This window comes from Leptonychotes weddellii, chromosome 11, assembly GCF_054177405.1.
Source record: "Leptonychotes weddellii isolate Sample4059 chromosome 11, ASM5417740v2, whole genome shotgun sequence".
In the NCBI taxonomy this organism is placed as follows: domain Eukaryota; kingdom Metazoa; phylum Chordata; class Mammalia; order Carnivora; family Phocidae; genus Leptonychotes; species Leptonychotes weddellii.
The window spans coordinates 42,506,567-42,529,320 of record NC_138379.1 but is presented as its reverse complement, the minus strand read 5'-3'; the positions used below and the strand labels follow the sequence as shown (position 1 = coordinate 42,529,320).

General features: G+C 44.8%; 1 protein-coding gene across 5 annotated transcripts in view; it reads right to left on the bottom strand.

Moving 5' to 3' along the window:
• The window catches only part of SCUBE2 (signal peptide, CUB domain and EGF like domain containing 2), a 69,764-nt gene that overhangs the window by 20,121 nt on the left and 26,889 nt on the right, over positions 1–22,754 (bottom strand). For 3 of the 5 annotated variants that reach the window (XR_014138699.1, XM_081798628.1, XM_081798629.1), the window contains 9 exons: positions 20,914–21,030; positions 19,831–19,953; positions 17,047–17,163; positions 15,542–15,664; positions 15,019–15,135; positions 14,672–14,758; positions 12,973–13,107; positions 10,817–10,972; positions 10,229–10,435 (listed from right to left, as the gene is read on the bottom strand). Coding sequence is in view for 4 of the 5 variants with exons in the window: in XM_081798628.1 (XP_081654754.1) it covers positions 10,229–10,435; positions 10,817–10,972; positions 12,973–13,107; positions 14,672–14,758; positions 15,019–15,135; positions 15,542–15,664; positions 17,047–17,163; positions 19,831–19,953; positions 20,914–21,030 (1,182 nt within the window). In the remaining variant the exon portion in view is untranslated. The remainder of the gene's footprint in view (positions 1–10,228; positions 10,436–10,816; positions 10,973–12,972; positions 13,108–14,671; positions 14,759–15,018; positions 15,136–15,541; positions 15,665–17,046; positions 17,164–19,830; positions 19,954–20,913; positions 21,031–22,754) is intronic. The other 2 variants (XM_081798627.1, XM_081798630.1) reach the window with 2 other exon arrangements.

Genomic DNA, 22,754 nt, shown 5'->3' with positions numbered 1-22,754 from the left:
AAAGAGGTCACTCTCTAGCATCTGTTTCCTTAAGAGTCACGCGTTGACTTCTGAAGGAAAGCCACAAGCAGCCCCCGCGGATTCCCAGGGTGTTCAGGGGCTGCTGCTCTGTCACAGCTCAGAGGCTAGAACCACACGGTGGCCTTGGGATCCTGGTTCGAAACCCTTTTAAATGAGTGTTTCAGGATAACAGGAGAGAGCACCCCCCTGGCTCAGAGGTTGAGCTGTCACACCTGTTCAGGTCTTGGTGTGTGTTCAGGTTTGCTATTCAAAAATGTTCTTAGAGTTGGGACAGTGGACTTGACGCCTTCCTGGCTGGGCTCCCCAGTGCGTGCTATATTCTCGTCATGTCTGGTTAACGGGGGCTGAGATGTCACTTCCTTTAGAGTGACTCTTTTGCCCTCAGTTTAAATATTTCCCCAAAGATTTGCCCCTTGCCCTCTTTTCTCTTAATGTGGGTGGCTATCCTTGGGATGTCACCTGTTGTCCCTGTGAAAATTCATTAATTCAGTTAAATATTTAGCACTAATTATGTGCGGAGTATTGTTCTAAATGGAGCTGGGGCTATAGCACAGAAGACAGACATGGTCCTGCCCTCAAGGGACTCTCATTCTAGTGGAGAATATGGACAATAAATATATAGTAGAATGTTACCTAGAGGGAAGTATGGTGAAGAAAAGTGAAACAGGGTAAGAAGGGAAGACAAAGGGTGGGGGTGGAGTTCGTGTGTTTGAGGTCTCAGAAGAGTGGCCAGGCTTTCCTCTCTGAGCAGAGATCAGACTGAAATTAGGGAAACGGCCTTGCAATGGTATTGCCTGTTAGCAAAAAAAAAAAAAAAAAAAAAGCCAGTGTAGCAGGAACAGAGTGAAAGGGCCAGGGTGATAGGAGAGGAATTCTAAAAAGCAAGCAAGGGCCAGATGATGTAGGTTCTTGAAGGTCATGGTAAGGAAAGTAGACCTTACTCTAAGTGTGTTGGAGGTTTTGTGTAGGGGAATGGCATGGTCTGACTTCTGTTTCTAATAGACCTTCTGGCTGCGATGTGGAGAACGCAGTGAGTCAGGCAAGGGTAGGAAACAACTCAGAGGCTGTCACAACAGACTGGGCCCAGGATGCTGGTGGTTTGGAATAGAGCAGTAATGATGGAGGAAGACAAAACTACTTAGAGTCAGAATATAATCTGAAGGCAGATGTGACAAAATTTGCTGATGGACTGGGTGAGGAGCATGACATAATGAGAGGGTCAAGAATGCGAGATTTTCCATTTGAGCAACAAGGTAAATAGAGGTGCTGTTTACTGTGATGAGGGAGAAGCAGGTTTTACTTGAGAGGGAAGGAGGAGGATAAAATACATTGTTTAGACACGCTGAGTTGAAGATGTCTGTTGGCCAGGCAAATGCTGGTATTGAGAAGGCATTGGTTTTACGGGTGGTCTCCAAGGTCAAATATTACACCTTGGGGGTTTACGAAATGATCCACTGGGTATGGGCAAAGCCTTTTCACATCTATGCCTATTAATTTTTACCTAAAAATTAGACACAAAGAAAGGTTCACGGGCTCAGTGTATGGTATGAGATAGGTCCCTCAGCTGGTCCGCATCTCCATGAGTCATAGACATAACACGTGAGGACACAAAGTCTCCAAGGAAAGAGAAGGACAGGCATTCCACAACTCTGGGGGTGGGAAGGTGCTGACAGCTTTGCTTCCTTTCAATGTATTGAGAATCTCAGTTTGCCTGGTTGAATAGATTTCCTGATTATATTAACCATCTTCAACCAAACTAACTGGCACAAAATAGACAGCAACTTCAAGCAAGCCTGCAAAAACCCTGGCCTGAAACTACAAACAACAATGCAAGCCCCGGGTCAGGGACAGGGAAGAGCCGTGCGGACGCAACTTTTACTCCAGGACTAGTTCTTTGTCAAATATCCTGACACTGAAACAGAAATCAGATCTGACAAGAGCTGAGCCAAAAGACTAGCAATGAACAAAAAGGCTATTTGAAAGATAGATTTACAACCACTACTGTTAGCAATGGACCTTGCCAGAGGATAAATGTGGTACCTAAAGATGCTAGCCAGTTATTTTAAAATTTTTATTTAATATGTACCGCCTTCTGTTATGATGTACATAATATATTAGCCAATAGAACAAGTATGTAGTTTTGAAATAAGTAAATGTTCATAAATTCAAAAATATTTTACTTTCAGTGTGTGTGTGTGTGTGTGTGTGTGTGTGTGTGTGTGTGATGAAGAACATTCAACACATTCTGGGATAGAAAAGTCCGGAATTCAAAATAGACATCAGAGCTGGAGAGGGCAGTTTGAGAGTCACCAGCGCACGATGGTGTTTAAAGCTCTGGCAGTGGATGAGATCAGGTAGGAGAGCGTGAAGGACTGAGCCCCGGGGGTACCTGGTGTTGAGAGATGAAAAATTAGGGGAGAACCAACATAGAAAATGAAAAGGGAGCAGCCAGTGAGGTAGGAGGAGAACCAGAAGAGTGTGGTGTCTGAAACCCAGGAGAAGAGGGTGTTTCTGGGGGGAGGGAGGCGTCCCCAGTATCTGAATGAGAGTTGGCAACTGGATTTGATCACATAAATCTTGGGAAAAGCAGATTCAGTGGAGACGCTGGGAACAAAAACTCCAGACCAGCTGGAGTTGAAGAGAAAATGGGAGGGGAGGAAGCAAAGACAGCAAGTTTAGACAATTCTTTGAAGGAGTTTTGCTCTACAGGGGGGGTCAGAGAAATGAGGCAGTGTCTGGAGACAAACATGAAGTCAAAGGAGGGTTTGTTTGTTTTTTAAGACAGGAGATAGGTTGGTGTGCGGTTGGCAATGATACAGCAGAGAGGAAGAATGCTGAGATGAGGGGACTGAGGGGACAACAACAGGAGCAATGTTCTTGAGAAAGGGAAAGCAAATGGGCTTGGTCGGAGCACGGGCTGTTCATCCATTTTAACAGGAAGCAGGTCAGAGTATGTATGGACAGATGCAGGATAGGAGGGCTGGTCTACACATGATAAGATAAAGTCATTTTCCTAGATTCTCAGAAACCCATGGACATCACTGCCTGGAAGTCTTGTTGCAACGCAAATTCAATGTGCTCAAGGAGAATGCTTCCCTTCCCTTCCCTGCCCAGTCCTTCCTATCCCTCTGACTTTGCTTTTTATAAACAGCATCTCTGCTCCCCCAGTCACCAAGCCTCCAACCCTTGCAATCCAGCCTGTAGTTATTATTCCAGACCTTTCCTCCCTGCCCCATCAGTCAGCCAGTTGCAACATTCTGCAGCTATGTTCCTTTGGTCCATCGGCTAATCTCCATAATCTCCATTCCCATGGCACCAGGGTGCTTTGATTCTCACCATCTCTAATCTAGATTTCTGTGATACCCTTCCAACGACTTCCCTTGCCTCTGTTCCTCCCTGCCTCAGCCCGGGCCCAGCCTACCGTCAGACTCACGTTCCTAAAATGTTTATCGGACTGCTTCCCTCCCTGACTCCAAAGTCTCCTTGACTTGACTCCCTGCACTCCTCTTGGTGTCTTTGACTCAGAACTCAGTCTTTAGTCTCCTTTCCTGCATCTGAATTTTCTTTCTTCCTCGGGCTCCTTCAAGAGCCTATTTTTTCCTGCTTTTCCTATAAATTTTTTCTGATAATTTCTTCCTCAATGATCACATTCATCCAACCATTCAACCAACCCACAGGCTTTTTCTCCATGCTTCCTGCATATGAAACAGGGCTGGGTGAGATGAGGGACATGTGGGAAGCAAGGGATGGATCAGAGGCCAAGTCAGAAACCTCTGAGCTCACCCCAACTCTTTCCTCTTCTCAGTCCCCAATCCAATTTATCACCAAATGCTGCTCACATTTCCTTCTAAACATGTCTAGAATCCATTGCTTCTTTTCTAGTCCATCTAGTGCCTTCATGTTCTCAATATCTCTCATGCAAAGCATTCAAAACCTCCCAAGGTGGGCTTTCTGCCTCTGGTCCTGACAATCAATCCAGTAAAAGAAATTTTGCTAGAATACAAATACGACCTGGGCATTCCCTGAATAAACCCTCTAATGGCACCCTGTCACCTCGATATACAGCCACGGCTCCTTAGCAGCATACTCAAGGTCTCTCATGACCTACCGTGCTTTTCCCACGAGCCAAGCTACCCACCACATCCCACCTTGTGGGTTTAGTGATACCGAGGTATCCATCACCCCTGTGCGCATCTTGCTCAGTCTCATTCCCCAAGGTTCCTCCTCTGCCTGAATACTTCTTTCCATTGACACTCCATCTGTGCATCTCTCAAAACTCAGCTTAGGCTTCTTCTCTTTGGGAAGGCTTCTCTAACTCTTCCCTGGGAGGACCAAGTGTGACTTGAGGGATGGTGTCTTATTTATCCAGGCCTCCTCAGCACCCGCCGCAGGGCTGGCCCATGGAGGGTTCTCCATATGAGAGCTATCGGAGTTAGATAATTGCATGAAACAGGCTGTTCCCAGAAGTGAAAGCATTCCCATTGAGAGAGTTCGGGACATGGGCTCTTGAGACAGGTCTGGATCGGAAACCCTGGCACTGCCACTTACTTGCTGGGTGACGCTGGGAAAAGTCTTTACCTCCCTATGCCTTAGTTTCCTGATCTGTAAAAAAGGGATGATGCAAAACAGACTTATGATGAGGATCAAATGAGATAATATATGTAAAGTGCTTAGCACAGTGTTAAACACACTGTAAGTGCTCAATAAATGTCGAAATTTTACTAAATTATGTGTTGTGGGGTTTTTTTGGTTTTTTTAGAGAGAGAGGAAGAGAGTGAGTGGGGGGTGGGGGACAGAGGGCGAGGGAGAGAGAATCTTATGCATGCTCCATGCCCAGCATGGAGCCCAACACAGGGCTTGATCTCATGACCCTGAGATCATGACCTGAGCCGAAATCAAGAGTCGGACACTTAACTGACTGAGCCACCCAGGCATCCCCTAAATCATGTTTTTTAAACTCTTTTAATCAAAAGAATTTCCTACCAAGTCTGTGTGATAAGTATTGGTCTAATATCGGTCTATATTGCTAGTACAGACTTTAGATTTTCCATGATTTAAAACAGAAAAGAAAATTTCTGCCTGTTCAGTTACAAATAATTTCTCAATTCTGAAAAAATTAAGAAGAAAATGCCTGGCTCATTCCTGCCTCAGGCCATTTGCACCTGCTGATCTCGCCACAGCCAGAACACCCTCTGCCTCCATCAGAGCTTTACAAGGTCAGCTCCTTCTCACTTAGATCAAATGTCACCTGCTCTGAAAGCCTTCCTAAACACCTGTGGAAAGTAATCCCTCCTCCCCTCGGTCCTTCTCTGTATTTTTATCTTCGTAGTACTTATAACTTCTGAAATTACCTTTTTCTTTACTTTTTAATTGTCCATGTCCTTCTGTAAGAAAGTGAACTTCATAAGAGTAAGCTCCTCACCCATTATGTTCTCACTGCTTCATCCCAAGTTCAGAGTGGCACAGAGTGATATCTGAATATATACTGGTTGAATTAATTTTTCTCAACACTGCAGAGGAAAGCTACTGCTCTTGAAAGTTGAATTAAACCTTCCCAGTCTCTCTCAAGAACCCAGGCACAAAATACTTCCCAGTTTGCCAGTTGCCTGGATTGTGTCTTCTAAAAATTTCAGCAAGTTTTAAGAATAATCAAATACTAAAATATATATTTAGGCAAGTATATTCCTTAAATAATTCATCCTTTATGAAGGGATAAATAGCTATGAAAGATATATAGAAACCCATGTAATCATTAATTTTTCTTTAGGTATAAAAGACTTTATGAATTAACTATGGAGCTTAAGGAATTTGTTCCTCAGAGAATATAATCACTATTTTTTTTTTTTTGCCATCTTGCTAGAATTGATCACAGATGATACAAAGCTCACCTGCAGCAGGCTGTCCCCAAAGTCCTTACATGCCAAATGAATGAGACTTTTCTATGCAAAAATGACTATAATAAAGAAAGTGTTTAATTGGTCAGAAGTGATTATGTTCTTTGATGACTTGGGACTTTAAAATTTATTTTTTAAGTGATATTGGAAAAATAAACAATTCAGTGGAAAAATAGGCAGAGAATGTGGATATTCTCAGAAGAAATCCAAATGGCCACAGGCTTATGACAGCATACTGTTTTACTAAATAATCTAAGAAAAACAAGTTAACATTTGACTATCATTTTTGCTTAGTCAATTTGCAAAAATTAAAAATATCAATGATAAACAACCCATGTTAGCAATGATGTGGGACAATGAGCACTCAGCTACAAGGTTGGAGGGAATCTGTGGAGGCATGGTCTTTTTGGAGGATAATTTGGCAGTGTCTATTAAAGTTTTAAGTCTGCATGTCTTTAACCCAATAAGTGGACTTCTACGACATTTCAAACATGTTGGCCACGTGCGCAAAAAAGAATCTTTGTGCAGCACTGTTTGTAGTTAAAAAATTAGGAATGTTCACCAACAGGGGTATGGTTAATAAATACTGGTATCTTAGAACAAATACAGACTAGGATGCTTTAAAAGAAATGAGGTAATTCCTCTATTAGCACAGACGGGTGCTCATGATCTACTCTATCATTAGAAACAACCCAGCACTATTCAAATTGTATTGATATATATTTTTTAAGGTGGGTGGAAGGGCTGAGGGAGAATCCCAAGCAGGCTCCAGGCCCAGTGTGGAGCCCAGTACAGGGCTCGATCTCACAACCCTGAGATCATGACCTGAACTGAAATCAAGGGTCAGACACTTAACCGACTGGGCCACCCAGGTGCCCCATATATTGATATATGTTTTTAAAATATGTTTTTTTTCATACATAAGCCGATAGCTGTCAAAGTTATGCTTTTTTTTTTTTTAAGATTTTATTTATTTGACAGAGAGAGACATAGCGAGAGCAGGAACACAAGCAGGGGGAGTGGGAGAGGGAGAAGCAGGCTCCCCGCAGAGCAGGGAGCCTGATGCGGGACTCGATCCCAGGACCCTGGGATCATGACCTGAGCTGAAGGCAGATGCTTAACGACTGAGCCACCCAGGCGCCCTCAAAGTTATTCTTTTAAGGCCTAAGTCAAAAACCCTGTTGCCCCTCTACTCAAACTTTTCACTGGCTTTGTTTCTCACTCATATTCAGAGTCAAGAGTCCTCACCCGGCTTGCCATTCCTATGTGATCTGGCCCCTGGCTACTGCTCTGACCTCCTCCCTCTCCCCTCTTCTGCAGCTATCCTTCTGGCCTTCTTCCCCTTGCCTCAGGGTTTTGGGTACTTGCTGCATCCTTCAGCTAGGACTCTGTCCAAATGACTCTGCAACAACCACAGTCTCCGACCATAGTCTACATTTGCTGGGGGGGGGGGGGGCGCGGGGAGTATGTTCCTCCTCAGCCATCCCCCTCCCCTGCCATATTCTATTCCCCTGCCCTGCTTACCCTTCACATACCCTTACCACCACTGACTACACGATATACTTCCTTCTTTATTGGTTTGTGATCTGGCTCCCTCCTCCTAAGATTTTTACCTTTTTATTTCATTACTGCATTCCCAGCACCTGGAATAGTACCTAGCACACCGTAGGTGCTCAATAAATATTTGTTGAATGGAAATAAAATTTCATTTTTATATGTGCATGAAAACCGATGTAGAAAAATACATAGCAACCCACTGATTCTTCCCAAAAGAGTAAGATAACTTTTACCCTTACTATATACGTTTCTGTACCACTGGAAACGTACACTATTTCGGTACCTGGAAATGAAGTAAAAAATATTTTAAAGGAAAAATGTAATGGTTCCATCTGCCCTTCCAGCAACTCCAAATGCTTTTGGGGGCTCCTTTTGACTGACACTGAAAATAATTTTCAAAAAGAACTATCCTAGGCATGTCTCCACTGTATGTACCACCCAGAACTCAAAAAATACCAGTAAACTTGGTCTTTATGAAGTTCTAAGACCAGCAAATAGTCCAGGAATATAAGGAACATGACACACTCTCCGCTCCAGCACACTCACTCCCTAGCCCACACCATGTGTCCTCTGGGTAAAAAGCCTTTCTTTCTTTTTCTTTCTTTCTCTCTCTCTCTTTCTTTCTTTCTCTGTGTAGAATGCAACTTTCTTCTTCTTTTTTTTTTTAATTTAAATGCAATTAGCCAACATATAGTACATCACTAATTTTTGATGTAGTGTTCAATGATTCATTAGTTGCGTATAACACCCAGTGCACATCACATCACGTGCCTTCCTTAACGCACATCACCCAGTTACCCCATCTTTCTAATTAACACATACAACCCCTCCTTATACACACTTCCTCCCTTCAGCAGGAGGAAGAAATTTCACTGGTAATTCTTTGTGCTCTTTTCTCTACAGGGTAAAATCTTCAACATTGCTATCAGACAGGGTGAACCTGATTTGGTTCCATGTAGGCTTACAAAAGTCATCCATTGCTAGAGGGAGCTCTTGAGACAAGACACATTGCCTCTCAGCAACAAATCCAACCTAACTTAGCATGACAAGCATCTCAGGACACATTTACACACACAACAGCCACAGCGTCTTTCATAAGCTGTCATGGTCATGAGGCCTCTGTTAAGTAACTCCTGATCCTCATTCCTGGGCCTTTTTCCCAGGAGCACAGTCATGGTAGTATTGGTAATACTCTAGTTTTGCCTGATTTCTTAACAGGCCACAGAGACTCCCTGGCAAGGCTGCAAGGCCTCTCCCTAACAGGATAGCAAATGGGGAAAGGGGCCGCAGTTTAGCTCTGAGAGGCCAGCAGGAAGACTGGCCTGCCTGTCCCTGACAGTTTCTGCAACTCACCCCCTAAAGTAGGTCAGCAACAGCCAACTCTCATCACCATTTTGGTATGGAGACTGGAAGTCTTAGAATTTTAAATGAGAACAAACCAACCAGCTGGATTGTTTCTAACTTTTTCTTTTTTTTTCTTTTTAAGGGAGTCAGCTAGAATAAAAGTCAAGACTATTTGAGAACCAGCCCCTGGTGGACAATTACACTTGATTTTACACTTGATTTTTACTACGTTTTGGCAAAACAATAGATTTGGGCTGGGGGATTATTGCTGACAATTCTCCTCAATGAGTGCCTTGGGCTCAGTTTTGCTTCTTCAGAAACACTGGCTTATTACTCCTTAGCTCAAACCTCACTTCTAGGGCCTTCTAATGATGCTTGAGAAAGGACATCAATTTATTCTGGAGGGGTCTGGTTATCGAAACACACCTTACTTGGGACCAGAGCACAGGCTTTGGAGTCAGACCGTCAATGTGATCTAGAGCAAAAGAACCTAGCCCTCTGTGCTCTGCTTTGTTCATCTGTTGGGTGGAGATAATAACTGCAAGCTGGTAAGATGACCATTCAGGTTGAACGGGATAATGCAGATACCGTCTTAATGTTGTACTTGTGTCAGAGGAAAACTCAAGAAAGCATTACCATGATTTTTATAAAGTGAGACTATAAAGGGATTACCTACAAAGGCAGAATCTCCCATAAATGCCCAGAACAGTTTCACCCAACAAACAAATCTCAAGACCGACCACCCTAGAACCTCTTGCCCAGGTCCCTCTTGCCTAGAACTTCATGAGTTGGTGTTGTTCAAAGGCCGGGTGTCAAAACTTAATTCTGAAACACACACACACACACACACACAGACTGTATATGGAACTGTCACTACTAGGAGTCTTGGGCTGAAGCCCAGGGATCTCATAAGGCTGCCAAGTGGGCCCCCAGACTTGCCTCTGCATGAAACTATGGACAGGAGACTTCATTTCCAGGTACTGCCATCAGCTGGGCCAGAGGGAGATGACAGGAACTGACAGCGGGGCGTGCAGGAGGCTCAGGGGTGCCTCCCACCTACAGTCCTGTCCCTGCCCGGGGCCACAGTGCTCTGAAGACCACCGTCCATCAGACCCTTTAAGGTCAGCACTCCCTCTTCTCATCACCTTACTCTTCCTCTCCATTCTTCAATTTGGCAAACATTTATTAAGTGCCCGCCACAAGCCAGACACTATGCCAGGCGCCGGAGAGCTCTTGGTCCAGCAGACACAACAGGCCCCAACATGTAGTTCCCAAATGACAGTGGGTGTCCACGGTGTTCTCTGGAGTGAGCCCAGACAGAGAGAACGGGCCACACTTTTGGTGACCCCGAGTCTTTACAGAGCTCAAGACAATTCCGTTAGCAAGAATGTCCCAGCCAGCAGGTCACTCACCACATTGGTTTCCTGCGTGGCCCTGGCCCACTCCACAGGCCTGCACTCGGTGTTCAGATGTGCTGGGAGACGTCTTTGCTCCTTCCAGGTCCATGCCCGAGAGCTGGAGGTAAAACTGCTCCCTGTTGGCAGCCTTCCGGAGCGCGCGGATGGCTTTCCGGAGCCGCTTCTCTGTTCGCTTGACGATGCAGCTCAGGTCACAAGAAGCTACCGAAACAAGAGGGATCGCCATGGGGGAGGAGGTCATGCTGCAGCATGTGAGGGTGTCCAGGGTGGTGAGGGACCCACCAACACCCACAGTTCCCTGGGGACAGACCAGTTCCCTGGGCACCTCACAGGCTGGGCAGCATTTGACTCAAACAGAAATTGGTTGGCCAAAATGGAATCTTTGAGTTTTTATGAAACAGATAAAACCATGAGGTTCCAAACCAATTCAGTTTAGTTTGGGAGTGAAAAAACAAAAAAACAGGAGATACTTCGGTGGTTGCATCATCTTCTCCCCCCACCAAGAATGACGAAAAGTGAAAGGCAAAGGAATAAGGAGCAAGCTGTGAGAAGCCTGGCACCACAGACTGTTTTCAAACCAACCTGTCACCTCCTTTTGGTTAGTTTCAAGTTCAAACTCAACAGAGATAAACATTTCCTTAGTGGCGCTGGGGCGGCCAGGGGCTCCCGGGACTTGCTTGCTGGAGCTGCATGTAAGGTTTGCGTAGCGGAAGCTCTCTTTTACTGAGCTGTGCTTCTCTGTATGAAAAACAAAATTATCGGAAGCCAGATCCTGGCAAAGCACTCCGTTGAACATTCGCTAGAGCTCAGTAAACATTTCATTAGAACAACTCTCAAGGGACGAAGTGATTAACTCCAGATGCCAGGACGCTGCAAGCCTCAGCTTGGAGCACGATGACATTTTAATTTTGAAGAGCCTCCTATATAACTTAACAATTTAGCTCTTGAAAATTATTTTCATGGATGAATGCTGGATGTGTGCCACATGTGTGGAAGACAGGGAAGACAGGAACCAGGGTCACCTTGCAGTCCTAACTGCCGGCCTGCTAAGGTGTGCTCCGTGTTCTCACAGTTGGTTTCCTTAGAGCTGGACTGTGATGTACCAAGCAGGGGCTGAGGCTTCAAAGAGGGAATGAGCACAGGAGTGGAAAGGAAACCAACTCCTGCTTTCAGGCAAACTGAGCTTGGAGTAATTGCAACCCAGAGGGGAAGCTGGAAGGCGCATTAACAGCGATGTCTCATTTTGAAATAACCAGCAGCAATGCACGGCACAAAGCATCCAGAGAACCAAACAGTATCATGAAGGCATCTAGGGTGGGAGGAAGTGTTGCGCAAGGCAGGGCTCTGCACATCCCCGTTCCGGACTCTCTTAGATAGAACCGAGAGTTCCCATATATTCTTTGTTAAGTTCCCCTAATGCTAACACCTTACACTATCCTGTATATTTATCAACACTGAGAAATTAACATAGTACAATACCATTAAGAAGACTAAAGACCAAGACTATTTTTAAATAATGCTTTTTCCCTCTATCTAAAAGCATGAATGATGGGCGTCTGGGTGATTCAGTTGGTTGAGCAGCTGACTCTTGATTTCGGCTTGATCATGAGGTCATGATCTCGGGGTCATGGGATAGAGGCCTGCACTGGGCTCCACGCTCAGTGGGGTGTCTGCTTGAGACTCTCTCTGTCTCCCGCTCTGCCCCTCTCCCCTCAAACAAATAAATAAACCAATCTTTAAAATAAATAAATAAATAAAGTATAAATGCTCACTGTGGAGAATTTGGAAAATGCAGAAGAAAAAAATGAAAATTTCCTGTCATCCCCCCCACAATGAGATATAACTACTACTAATGATATGATGAGTTTCCTTTCTTTTTCTTCTACTCATACTTTTTCTTACACAGTCTGGGTTGTATTCGATATATGAAATCTTACTCTCCCCTCTCCATCTTAGCATTATAAGAACATTTTCCTATGTCACTAAACATTCTTTAAAAACACATAATTAATAGCTGCATAATATTCCATCAAATGGAGGTACCAAAATTAACCTCAATTTCTTAAAATATGCAGCCAAAAGTGACTACAGTGAACTTCATGTTTATTTGTATGATTTATGTGATGGCAAACTGGGGAAAGAAGCATCCCTAATACATGAGTCATGATTTTTTTTAATCTCTAAAATTATTTTATGAAATAATACAGGAAGTGTGAGCCGGGGAGGGGAGGGAAGGAGGGGGTATTGGGAGGAGGTATTGGGTCCTGCTCTTCTCTACCAGGCCAGTTCTATTTGGATGGTGTTTGTTCTGCTGAAGCCAATGGAGTCACTGCCTCCAAAGACTGGATCCAACAGGAAAGCTGGATATTACATCTTTATTCATCAGAGATTATCCTGAACCAACCCTTTCTCATTTCTTTGGCTTATATTCCAAGCAAAGTCTGAGATCTAGAAAATTTAACCCAATATAATTGCAAACTGCCAATGCATCTTAAAGCCCTTACTGATACCCGTGAACTCACAGGTTTCTCCAGAGCTCACCATGTGTGCCTGGCAAAGGAAGCCCTGCGTATAACTCCAGAGCTATACAGGGGTGCTAGGCTAGGCTCCTCTTCCCCCTGTGGAGAGAGTCCTTGGAGATTCTGGACTGTTCGATCCCATCTGAAGGGCTCAGCATGTTACAGGCCCCTTTCCCAACATGCAAGCAAGCTCCCTGCACCAGCCATCTGATTTCATACCTGGTAGTGCTGGTCGCAGACCCTCGGAAAACAGCTCAGCCTTTTTCAAACTACACTTGCCTTCATTTAGTTTAAAGGTTACACTTGTCCTGACGGTGGCGACATCTTCAGAAAGAAACAAGTGAGAGATGTTACCTTCAGAGGCAAAGGAATGGAAAGACCTGGTGGGTAATGGCGAGCTGTCCTGAGGCTGGGTCCCACCACATGCTGCACACCCTGAGCCCGTCTCTTACCCTGAGTCCACAAAAGATCTGGCTCATGGAGTAACCATGATCCTGAGGCTGGGGATGCCAGGAGCCTCCTAAGAGTAACACCTATCCCTCTAGCTGAGATTAATCCAATGCTCAAATATAATAAAGAGAGGGCCCCAAACAACCTCAACGCCGAGATGAACTATGAGGTCACCTTTGTGACTTCCTGAGAAAGAAGACCAGAATCTCCTAGTTCTAATTTGGACACGACTGCTGGGGGCAATGGTGAAGGGCAGATTCTCCTGGAAAAGCCCTTCCTGGGAGGACAAGGTTGGGGGAGCAGAAGAGGATGGCACTCTCCAAACGCGGCTAGGATGTTTGGGCTCTGGGGGCAGCAAAGGTCCCACTTTGAGGGCCTCATGTGCAAAACTCTGCTCTCCCCCCACAATCAGTCTTAACCATATGTCAAGCTCTGGAGCCAAAGCCCAGGATTCATACTCTAGCTCTTTGACTTGTGATGAGAACTTAAGCAAGTTACTAAAACTCCCTAAGCCTCAGTTTCCTCACCTGTAAAATAGGCAAAATTGGGGTACTTACATTAAGGTACCTACATTACTGTGAGGATTAAATGAGATGATACAAAAAAATAAATAAAAAGTTTAGCCTACTGTCTGGCACACAGTAAGAACTGAATAACTATTAACTATCAGCTTGCCCATCCTGGTTAAAACCCCAACTCCACTATTTCCTATCTGAGTCTGGGTACATTATTTCACCTCTCTGAACCTCGGGCTCTTCATCTGATTAATGAGAAGAATAGTAAAATTTCCCTGAGCACTGCAGTGTGGATTAAATCAGCTCAGACATGTAATACAGTGGCTGGTATATTTAACCACTCAGTCAATATATTCGAGTATTATTGTCCTGCTTTGGGTCGCTAGCTCTGCTCATATATGTAATATGGACATCAAGAACCATTTCCTCATTCAGACGTTCTCAGGATGTAATCACAGAGATGTCTAAATCTGGGAGGAAAAGGTTACTTAAAATCTTTACATTTCATCCTTTGTCTTCTGACAAACTAGAAAGGGTTGGGGCCTCTTTCTCTGGACAGAATCTTTGCCCCCTGTCATGCCTATGTCTATCTCCACCAACGTCATGTGCACCAGGCACACACTGCCTGGTGGGCCTTTGAGGTACAGGGAGTTTGGGAGACCCGAGTCTCCTGATCCCAGAGCTCTGTGGTCCTCTGCCCAATATGATGACCCGCCAGGGCTGAACACGGACGGAGCCTCCGAGCACACAGTGGACACTCGGTAAAGATCTGTTACATGGTGAGTCGGTTTTCAGGCACCAAGGCTGTGGGCAAGAACAGACTGCAATGTGCTCGCAGCACTGAGGAGATTAAGAGAAGAGAAAATAAAGCCAACGCTCAAGAATAGCACCCCAAGAATGAAGTCCATTTATCACAGTGAACCCCAGAGAGAACACGCAGATTTGGTAATTACCCCCGCAAGTGGAGTCATTGGATTTTTGCTGTTTGCTCTTGAGAGAAGAGGAAGAGCCGCAGGTGACAGAGTAGGCCTCTTGCAGTCCTGATGGACAGAATGTGGGTTGTCAACATGTAAGCAAGGTTACAGTCCCTCCTGCTAGCAGCTAAACTCACTCCCCACCCCCCTTTCCACAGAAACCACTAAACAAATGCCCAGCATATGGGGCGTCAAAGCATGGGCCGCCGGTGGTCAAGGGCCGCTGGTCAAAGACCTGGGAAGCCTTTGAGGGCACCTAACACCTAACGGCCAGGAAGGCCTGGCCCTGGCACGAGGACTTGCCCCAGGGACTGGGACCCACTCACCTGAAGAGAGGTGAATGCCCGAGTGACATCTGAGGAAGCACCTGTCTCCTCCACCACTCTTACCGCAAAGCAGGGACACATGGGGTGACACACTAGTGGGCAGGACCCCCTTCACTTCTGGACAGGACAAAAAGCAGACACTTACAGCAAGAGCAGGATGCTTCCAGGTGAGTCCCAATCATCCCAGGCCCCAGGAAAAGAAGGTAGGGCTGATATCCAGCACAGAGCACAAGACACAGGGCACTATTTCCCTCCAAAGTAAAGAAGCTACGTGTGTGCTGGTTTTGGTTTTTTTTCCCCATGCGGGAAAACAGAAGGGAATTCCGACCTACACAGAAGCACAGAAGGACACACCGAAGAGCCTGTAAAGTATCTCCTGTTTTTGAACTATTTCAAGAATGGCTGCTGCCGCCGAGGGGACAAGCGTCAGGGACGGGAGGAGGGCGGGCGCCCCCCGGCCCCGTGGGGACAGGGCCGCCGTGCCAGTGCGAGCCCGCTGACTGTGGGACACGGCACCCCTTACCCACACAGTCTTTCTGATTCCAGTGGAGCTTGTATGCAGAGTGGCACTGGCATTCGTAGCTGCCCACTGTGTTCACACAGACCTGCCGACAGCCCCCATTGTTGACACTGCACTCGTTGGTGTCTGCAGAACAAAACACTCTCCTGTCACAGCAGCCCGCTGGCGACCAGGCTGACGCCGTCCCTCCCCTGAGGAAGCAGCAGGGAAGCCACAGGGTTGAAACTCACTAAACCAAGGGAAGGTGCTAACCGCCTTCGGGATGTGCACTGGGCACCGGCTGACCCCACTCCCCACTCCGTGGGTTTCCTGGCAGAAGCTCCGCCAGGATGGTCTCAAGTTCCGTTCTGGACCAAACCTTTCCCCCATTAAGGATACTCAGAAGGGGGCACGCTCTACTTTCGCGGGTCCAAACGCAAACACCGCACAGGCCTCCGATGTGGAATTCTACCATCCCCCTGGGCTACACGCCAAGGGAGACAGAGTTAGGATTCCTCACTGGACAGTTCATATTCAGTAGCTGAAGTATAGAGAAGGAAAATGACTTGCACTAATCCGCATCCACCCAAGACTGAGTCCAGGCTGGAAGGCAGCTCCACCTAAAACCCAGACACACATCCGTATTCAGGGCATATATCCTTGGGGTTTCTTGATGGACTGGAAGAGGATGTATTTAGCCATGCCAAGGATGTATTGAAACGGAGAAGAGAGACAATGCTATCTATACCAAACCACTACTCTCCGTTCTTCTTAAGCACAGGACACAAGAATTGGGCAGGAAGTATTTAAGCCCATGGTTCCCAAACACTCAGATACTCGGTATCACCCTGGAAGCCCTAGCCATTCTGAATCAGAATCTGAATCTGTATTCTCAAAGACTGTTCAACGAACCTGATGATCAGGGGGAGCAGGGTGGGAGTCATTTGATGTCAAATCTGATTTATGCCATAGTCGACATGAGCATTAGGACAAATGACATCAGAAGACGGGGCTACACGGGCGCAGCCCAGAGAGATAGAGCGAGCCGATGGTCCACTTCCAGCTCAAAGACCTGCTCGAAGACCAGCTCAGATCTTGAAACAGGCTTCTCACCTCAGCTAGTTCCTGGGAACAGCAAGGCTATGGAAATGGTTGGTGCCCTGCCCAGTCTCTCTGAGGACTGTGACTTTATGATCCACTGGGAAGTTCCAACAGACAGGGTATCAGCTCCTGAGAGACCCTCCCACTGTCTGAATACACTACATCAGTAAAGTCAATAGAAAGTTCACAGTTGATTAGCTCAGTTCCTCTCTCTGCTCCATAACGTAACATGTTAAAGGGATCAATGTGAATAGATTTCCCTTAGCAGATGCTTCCCTTGAGTCGATGAACTCACTACTATACACAAAATGTCCCTTTCGTTCCCCCAATATTGGAAACTTGACCCTGACCTGGGGAAACTGGGGGACGTAGGTCCGGCTCCCCTGCAGGCCCAACCTCCCCTGCCTCTCAAGGGGCCTTCTGCTCACCTCCGCAGTGGGTGAAGCCATAGAGGGTGTACCCTTTGTTGCAAGCACATGTGAATGTGCCGGGGTGGTTGATGCAGTTGTGGTCACAGGTCCTATCCAAAGAGCATTCATCCACATCTGTAATTGTCAAAGGGAGAGGGGAGCTGAAACCAACTCTGAGGGGTGAGTGGAAAGAACAGGTTTATAACTCCACTCATTGACCGACAATAAAACCAACAGAAACAGAATTTAAAAAGTATCTATCAGTTCACCTGCTCACTTGTGTCAAAGAAAATGTTGAGCAGCCTACCATAAGTATACTCACAACCAGAATCCTTATTTCTAAATTCTGTTGCAAATTGCACTTGCCTTTAAGCTCCGTTGGTCTCTCTCCCATGCTTATTCGCAGGACTGAGTAATTTAAAATATTTAAGTGAAGCCAAATGAGATAACGTAGCTTAAAAGGGTTTGCAAACGATAAGGTGCAACCCATGCGTTACTGTTGTTATATTCCTACTGGTAAGACAACAGTACTAATTATATAAGCTATAGCAAATGGAAAGGAGAAAACAGTTGGGTTGGAAATAAATCTGGTTCCTATCTTTCCAGAATTAGTCTTCTGGCCCCAGGAGGTCAATTGGGTTTTAATGTCCTCTGCACTAAAAGAATGCATGAACGCTAACAACCTCAGTGATTTTCTATTGCAGACACTAAAATTTGGTGGTTAAGCTCCAAACTGGATCCTCTTGGCCAATCCCTTGGCTTTGTTCTTCTGCCATGGTTCAGCCCCACAGGGCCCCTCCTGTCCTGGTCTAACGTGGAGGCATCACTGGCTTCAGCCAAGGTCCTGGAAACTAGCCTCAGGAGGCTGCCTTTGTCAATCTAATTATTTCTCCTGCCCTGGTCTGGTCCTTATCTTTCCTGTAGAGTAGAATTTCAGTGCTTCACTTCCTCAACTCCTTGGAGGGTTTTAACAGAGTTACGACTTGTGTCTCCAAATGGATAAGCCAGGACCAGTGCAGAACTCAGTGGAAGCCAACTAGCCCAGAGCTAGATCTCTTTTTCAACATCAAATGTGCCATAAGAAACTATGTTAATAAAAAACAAACATTTGGAAGGAACTAGAGGAATGAAGAAATGAAATTAAAAAGGGCAAATTCTTACAAAACCTCTTCATCGCTAGCTTTTCCCAGAACTCCTGGCAATTTCTTCAGTAAATTTGTTCTGTGAAAATATTTCTTCTACCAAGACCAATCCGTGAAAAATAAGAAAAAGTCCATTTCTTCCCTAGTAATTGATGTCACTCTATGAATTCTGTTATTAACATCAGCCAGTTGTCGAGAAAGTTGGACTTGTTCAGTAGCTGGCTTTGGCTGCACATCATGGGCTGTGGCTTTGCCAAAAATAATGAGATCACTTTTCTAATTCCTTTTTAATGTGTTTACACAGCTTAAATAGTATTTCTTGCTCTGTACATTATGAAACATTATGTGGAACATCAAATTTGCTTTCCAAGTCAAATGAAAGAAAGCCATGCAATAGTCATCCAGAAGGAACTTGCTGAATTTAAAGGGGGCTATACTTGAACTGCCTGACAAATTATGTATTAAGCGGAAAAAAAGGAGAGAGAAACCTAATTCACACACCATAAGATTTTTAAAAAAGGTAATGTTACATTTTTATTACCTGAGGTGAAAGCAGATATTATTTTCTGATTTTGACTTAATTCTGGGATTTCTAACAAAGTAAGTTAGGCTGTTCTTATTCCCAGAAATGGAACAAGACTACATGACAGCACATCTTTCCTGACAGCGACTTCCTGTATATCCATAGGGCATAAAAGGTGCTCATCTGAAAATATAAATGATGGGCGCCTGGGTGGCTCAGTTGGTTAAGCGACTGCCTTCGGCTCAGGTCATGATCCTGGAGTCCCGGGATCGAGTCCCACATCAGGCTCCCTGCTCAGCAGGGAGTCTGCTTCGTCCTCTGACCCTATCCCCTCTCATGTGCTCTCTGTCTCTCTCATTCTCTCTGTCTCAAATAAATAAATAAAATCTTTAAAAAAAAAAAAATCTTTCTAAAAAAAAAAAAAAGAAAATATAAATGATGCTCCTCATCCAACACAGCTTACCACCACCCCAGAGTTATTAATAACAACAACTGCTCCCCAAAGATGCTCCCCTGACACCCCTTGTGTGGGAGGAATGCATCTAAGAGGGGGGTCTGCAATCCTGCCTTGCCTCCACTCAATCCCCTCCCTCCCTCCCCACCGTCCCTCTCCCCAAGCCCCAGAGGCTGGTTGGTCATTAAAACAAGGGCTGTAAGGAAGAGACCAACTGGTACATGACCTTGGTTATGGGTTGACCCCAACTCTTCGCTAGGAAAAGGTAAGGTATGTTAACTAAATCTACATATTTTTGCCAAGTTTTGTTATAAAAATCCACAAAATTAAAGGAATTTTAGAAAATTTAGAAAAAAGAAATTATTCATAATCTCAACACCCTAATGCAAACCTGTTTACACTCTGTGATCCATGCCATTTCTCGCAGTGAGCTCTGTATGATCACACCAGATGGATTCTTTGAGGTGTTCTCTAATTGTTAAAGCTTAATGTCCAAAATATACTTGTGAGCTACATCAGTGTTTTTATTCTACCGAAAGACGAAATAAGTGAGGCATGGGTTGGCAGTTGGATTAATGACTCCATCGAGAAGCCCAATGAGCCAGTCTCTGCCAGCGTGGGGTTTTGTCTTCTCGGCTCCAACCAGCGAGCACTGCACAACACAGCTACGTTTCGGCACATACCTTGGCAAGACTTCTCATCTGTTAATAATTTAAATCCCTTTTTGCAGCTGCAGTCAAAACTGCCCACGGTGTTTTTGCAGAAATGATCGCAACCTCCATTGCGGGTCTGGCACTCATCAATGTCTGTAACAGGCAAGCATCGGCAAATCAGAGAGCAAAACTGGCCTGCTTTTCTGCAAATCCCTGACATGCTATTGTGTGCACGCTTCAATACTCTCTGCAACCAAAACAGACCCTGTGAAAGCACGTAAAGATGTTTGCTGATGTTTTTAATCTTACACATGTTTTCTTGTTTGGCTGAACCAACTGGGAAAGACAAGTGCCTCGGCCCTTGAGAATTCTGACTTGTGCTACCCTCGGCTAGCATTGAGCAAACAAATTATGGGAAAGAATGGTGATGTCCTGTTACATTCTCATCCTTGCACTGCTCTCTCGAGATAAGATGGCTCCCTTCGGTATAGTTTCCATTCCAATTTAATTATTTAAATTATAAGGAATTAGAACATTTGTTTTGGCAAATTACACGATGATCAAGTAGCCTCAATGCTTTTAAATGATTCCTGATACTCAAATTAATCTTATCTTCTCTCAGTTTCATCTGGTAACTGGTTATCTGCTTTGTATCATGTTAAAGACAAAGGCTTTGTACTCTTGCCCAAGAAATACTAGCAGGTCATTGAGGTCTCTATTGATCAGTAAAAGTTAATTGTACGGCTATTCATTAAGTTCTCTGGATAAAAATCTCGGCTGTTATTTATATAATAATCTCTAGGCTGTTACTTATGATAGGCTGATACTATCAGGGGCAAATGAATGTTTTCTTGAACTTCTGCCTTTTTCTAATAAGGCTGCTGCCTGGGTTATCTGATGCTTGCAGAAGCTGACCTTCTCAACAGTTGGTGTAATTAAGTTGGTTCTAATTAAGCTTACTCAATTATAATCTTCCACTAGCCCAGGGAAGAAAAGCTTTTCCAGTGAGATGAATCATACTCTTTCTGGAGTCTCTCCAGGAGGTTTGGCGGGGGGTGGGGGACGAGCTGCCTTTACCCCCACACATTAGCAGCTTGGAGAGGCATAGGCTACCTTTACAGGTCTTTCCATCCAACTGGAGAGTGAATCCAACGGGACAACTGCAATGAACACCTGTCGAAGTATCCTTACAGGTGCGATCGCAGCCTCCATTGTTGACAGCACACGTTTCTGACAAGGAGGGAAGAAAAAGACAGCTTGCTAAAGAAGCACTGATACAGCTGGGAGGAAAGGCTATGACTGCAGAATTAATTCTTGACAAAGTTCACGAAAGCCAAGAGGCATGGTGGGGCACTCACAATTGTATCCCAAGTCTCTATCACCTGCAGGTGAGATAAAGGGAGAGCAGGGGCAGCTCCTCTCACCCACCTAAATAAGAGACATCTCCCAGAGAAGCTTGAGAGAGGGGTAAAAATGGCTCTCCAGCCTGCTGAGCCTTTCCCCCCTCCACTGGCAGGTCTGAAGCCGCTACACGTTCCTATTGATCCACAGCCACTGACCTGCTAAGTGTGGCCACATCTGGCAAGCTAGATGTGAATGCAGAGCAGGGCAAAGAGGGATGATCCCTCCTTAATCCTGAACCCTCTCCCTTCAATATAAGAAATGGGCGAAGCAAGAGAGGGCAAGCTTCGCCTACCCCAACCATTCTCTTGCTGCAGACCAACGACTTCATCCTTGCAACTGCCAATTAACTCAGATTAGGAGTTTACCTTTCCCTGAAAGGAGAAAGAACTTGTCACAGATACATGAAAAATCAGCCACAGTTATTAAGTCCCATCTATAGAGATGAGGAACAATAAGCAAATGTCCTTCTAGTTTTACTTACTGCTTTTACTTCCATAGCTACCTCAATGTATCGCCTCGGGGAAAAAGCTTAGTTCTAATTAAATATGCCAGACAGAACAGGTATATCACTGTTTCCTCTCAAAACCTCACATGAGAGTAAAAAGATTTTTTAAAGCATAAATCCTTAAGAACTGGTACAGCCACTGTGGAAAACAGTACGGAGTTTCCTCAAAAAGTTAAAAATAGAACTACCCTATGAGCCAGTAATCACACTATTGGGTATTTACCCCCAAAATATGAAAACACTAATTCAAAGGGATACATGCACCCCAGTGTTTATAGTAGCATTATCTACAATAGCCAAAGTATGGAAACAGCTCAAGTGTCCATCGATTGATGAATGGATAAAGAAAATGTGGTGTGTGTGTGTGTGTATACATATACATATATATATGTGTGTGTGTGTGTGTATATATATATATATATATATATATATAAAATGGAATATTACCCAGCCATAAAAAGGAAAGAAATCTTGCCATTTGCAACGACACGGATGGAGCTAGAGAGTATTATGCTAAGCAAAATAAGTCAGAGAAAGACAAATACCATATGATTTCACTCATGTGGAATTTAAGAAACAAAACAAATGAGCAAAGGAAAAAAGAGGGAGAGACAAGCCAAGAAACAGATTCTTAATTACAGAGAACAAACTGATGGTCACCAGAGAGGAGGTGGGTAGGGGGATGGGTGAAATAGGTGATGGGGATTAAGGAGTGCACTTGTTGTGATGAGCACTGGGTGTTGTATGGAGGTTTGGGTCAGTAGATTGTATACAGACTAATATTACACTGTATGTTAACTATACTGAAATTAAAATTTTTACAAAGTACAAATCCCTAAGGACAAAGAAAATGGAAGCAAAGACAATAGACAGAAGACGTCAAATATTCTGGAAGCGGCATGTCAAGGAGGGGCAGTAAAATGGACAAAGCAGAAAGCTAAACCCTAGCAGTCTGCAGAGGGGATGCCAACAAGTGGTGAGCTCGGGTAAGCCATAGAACTCCAGAAAGGCCCGGGAACTGGAGATACTAACTTACTCTAGGGGC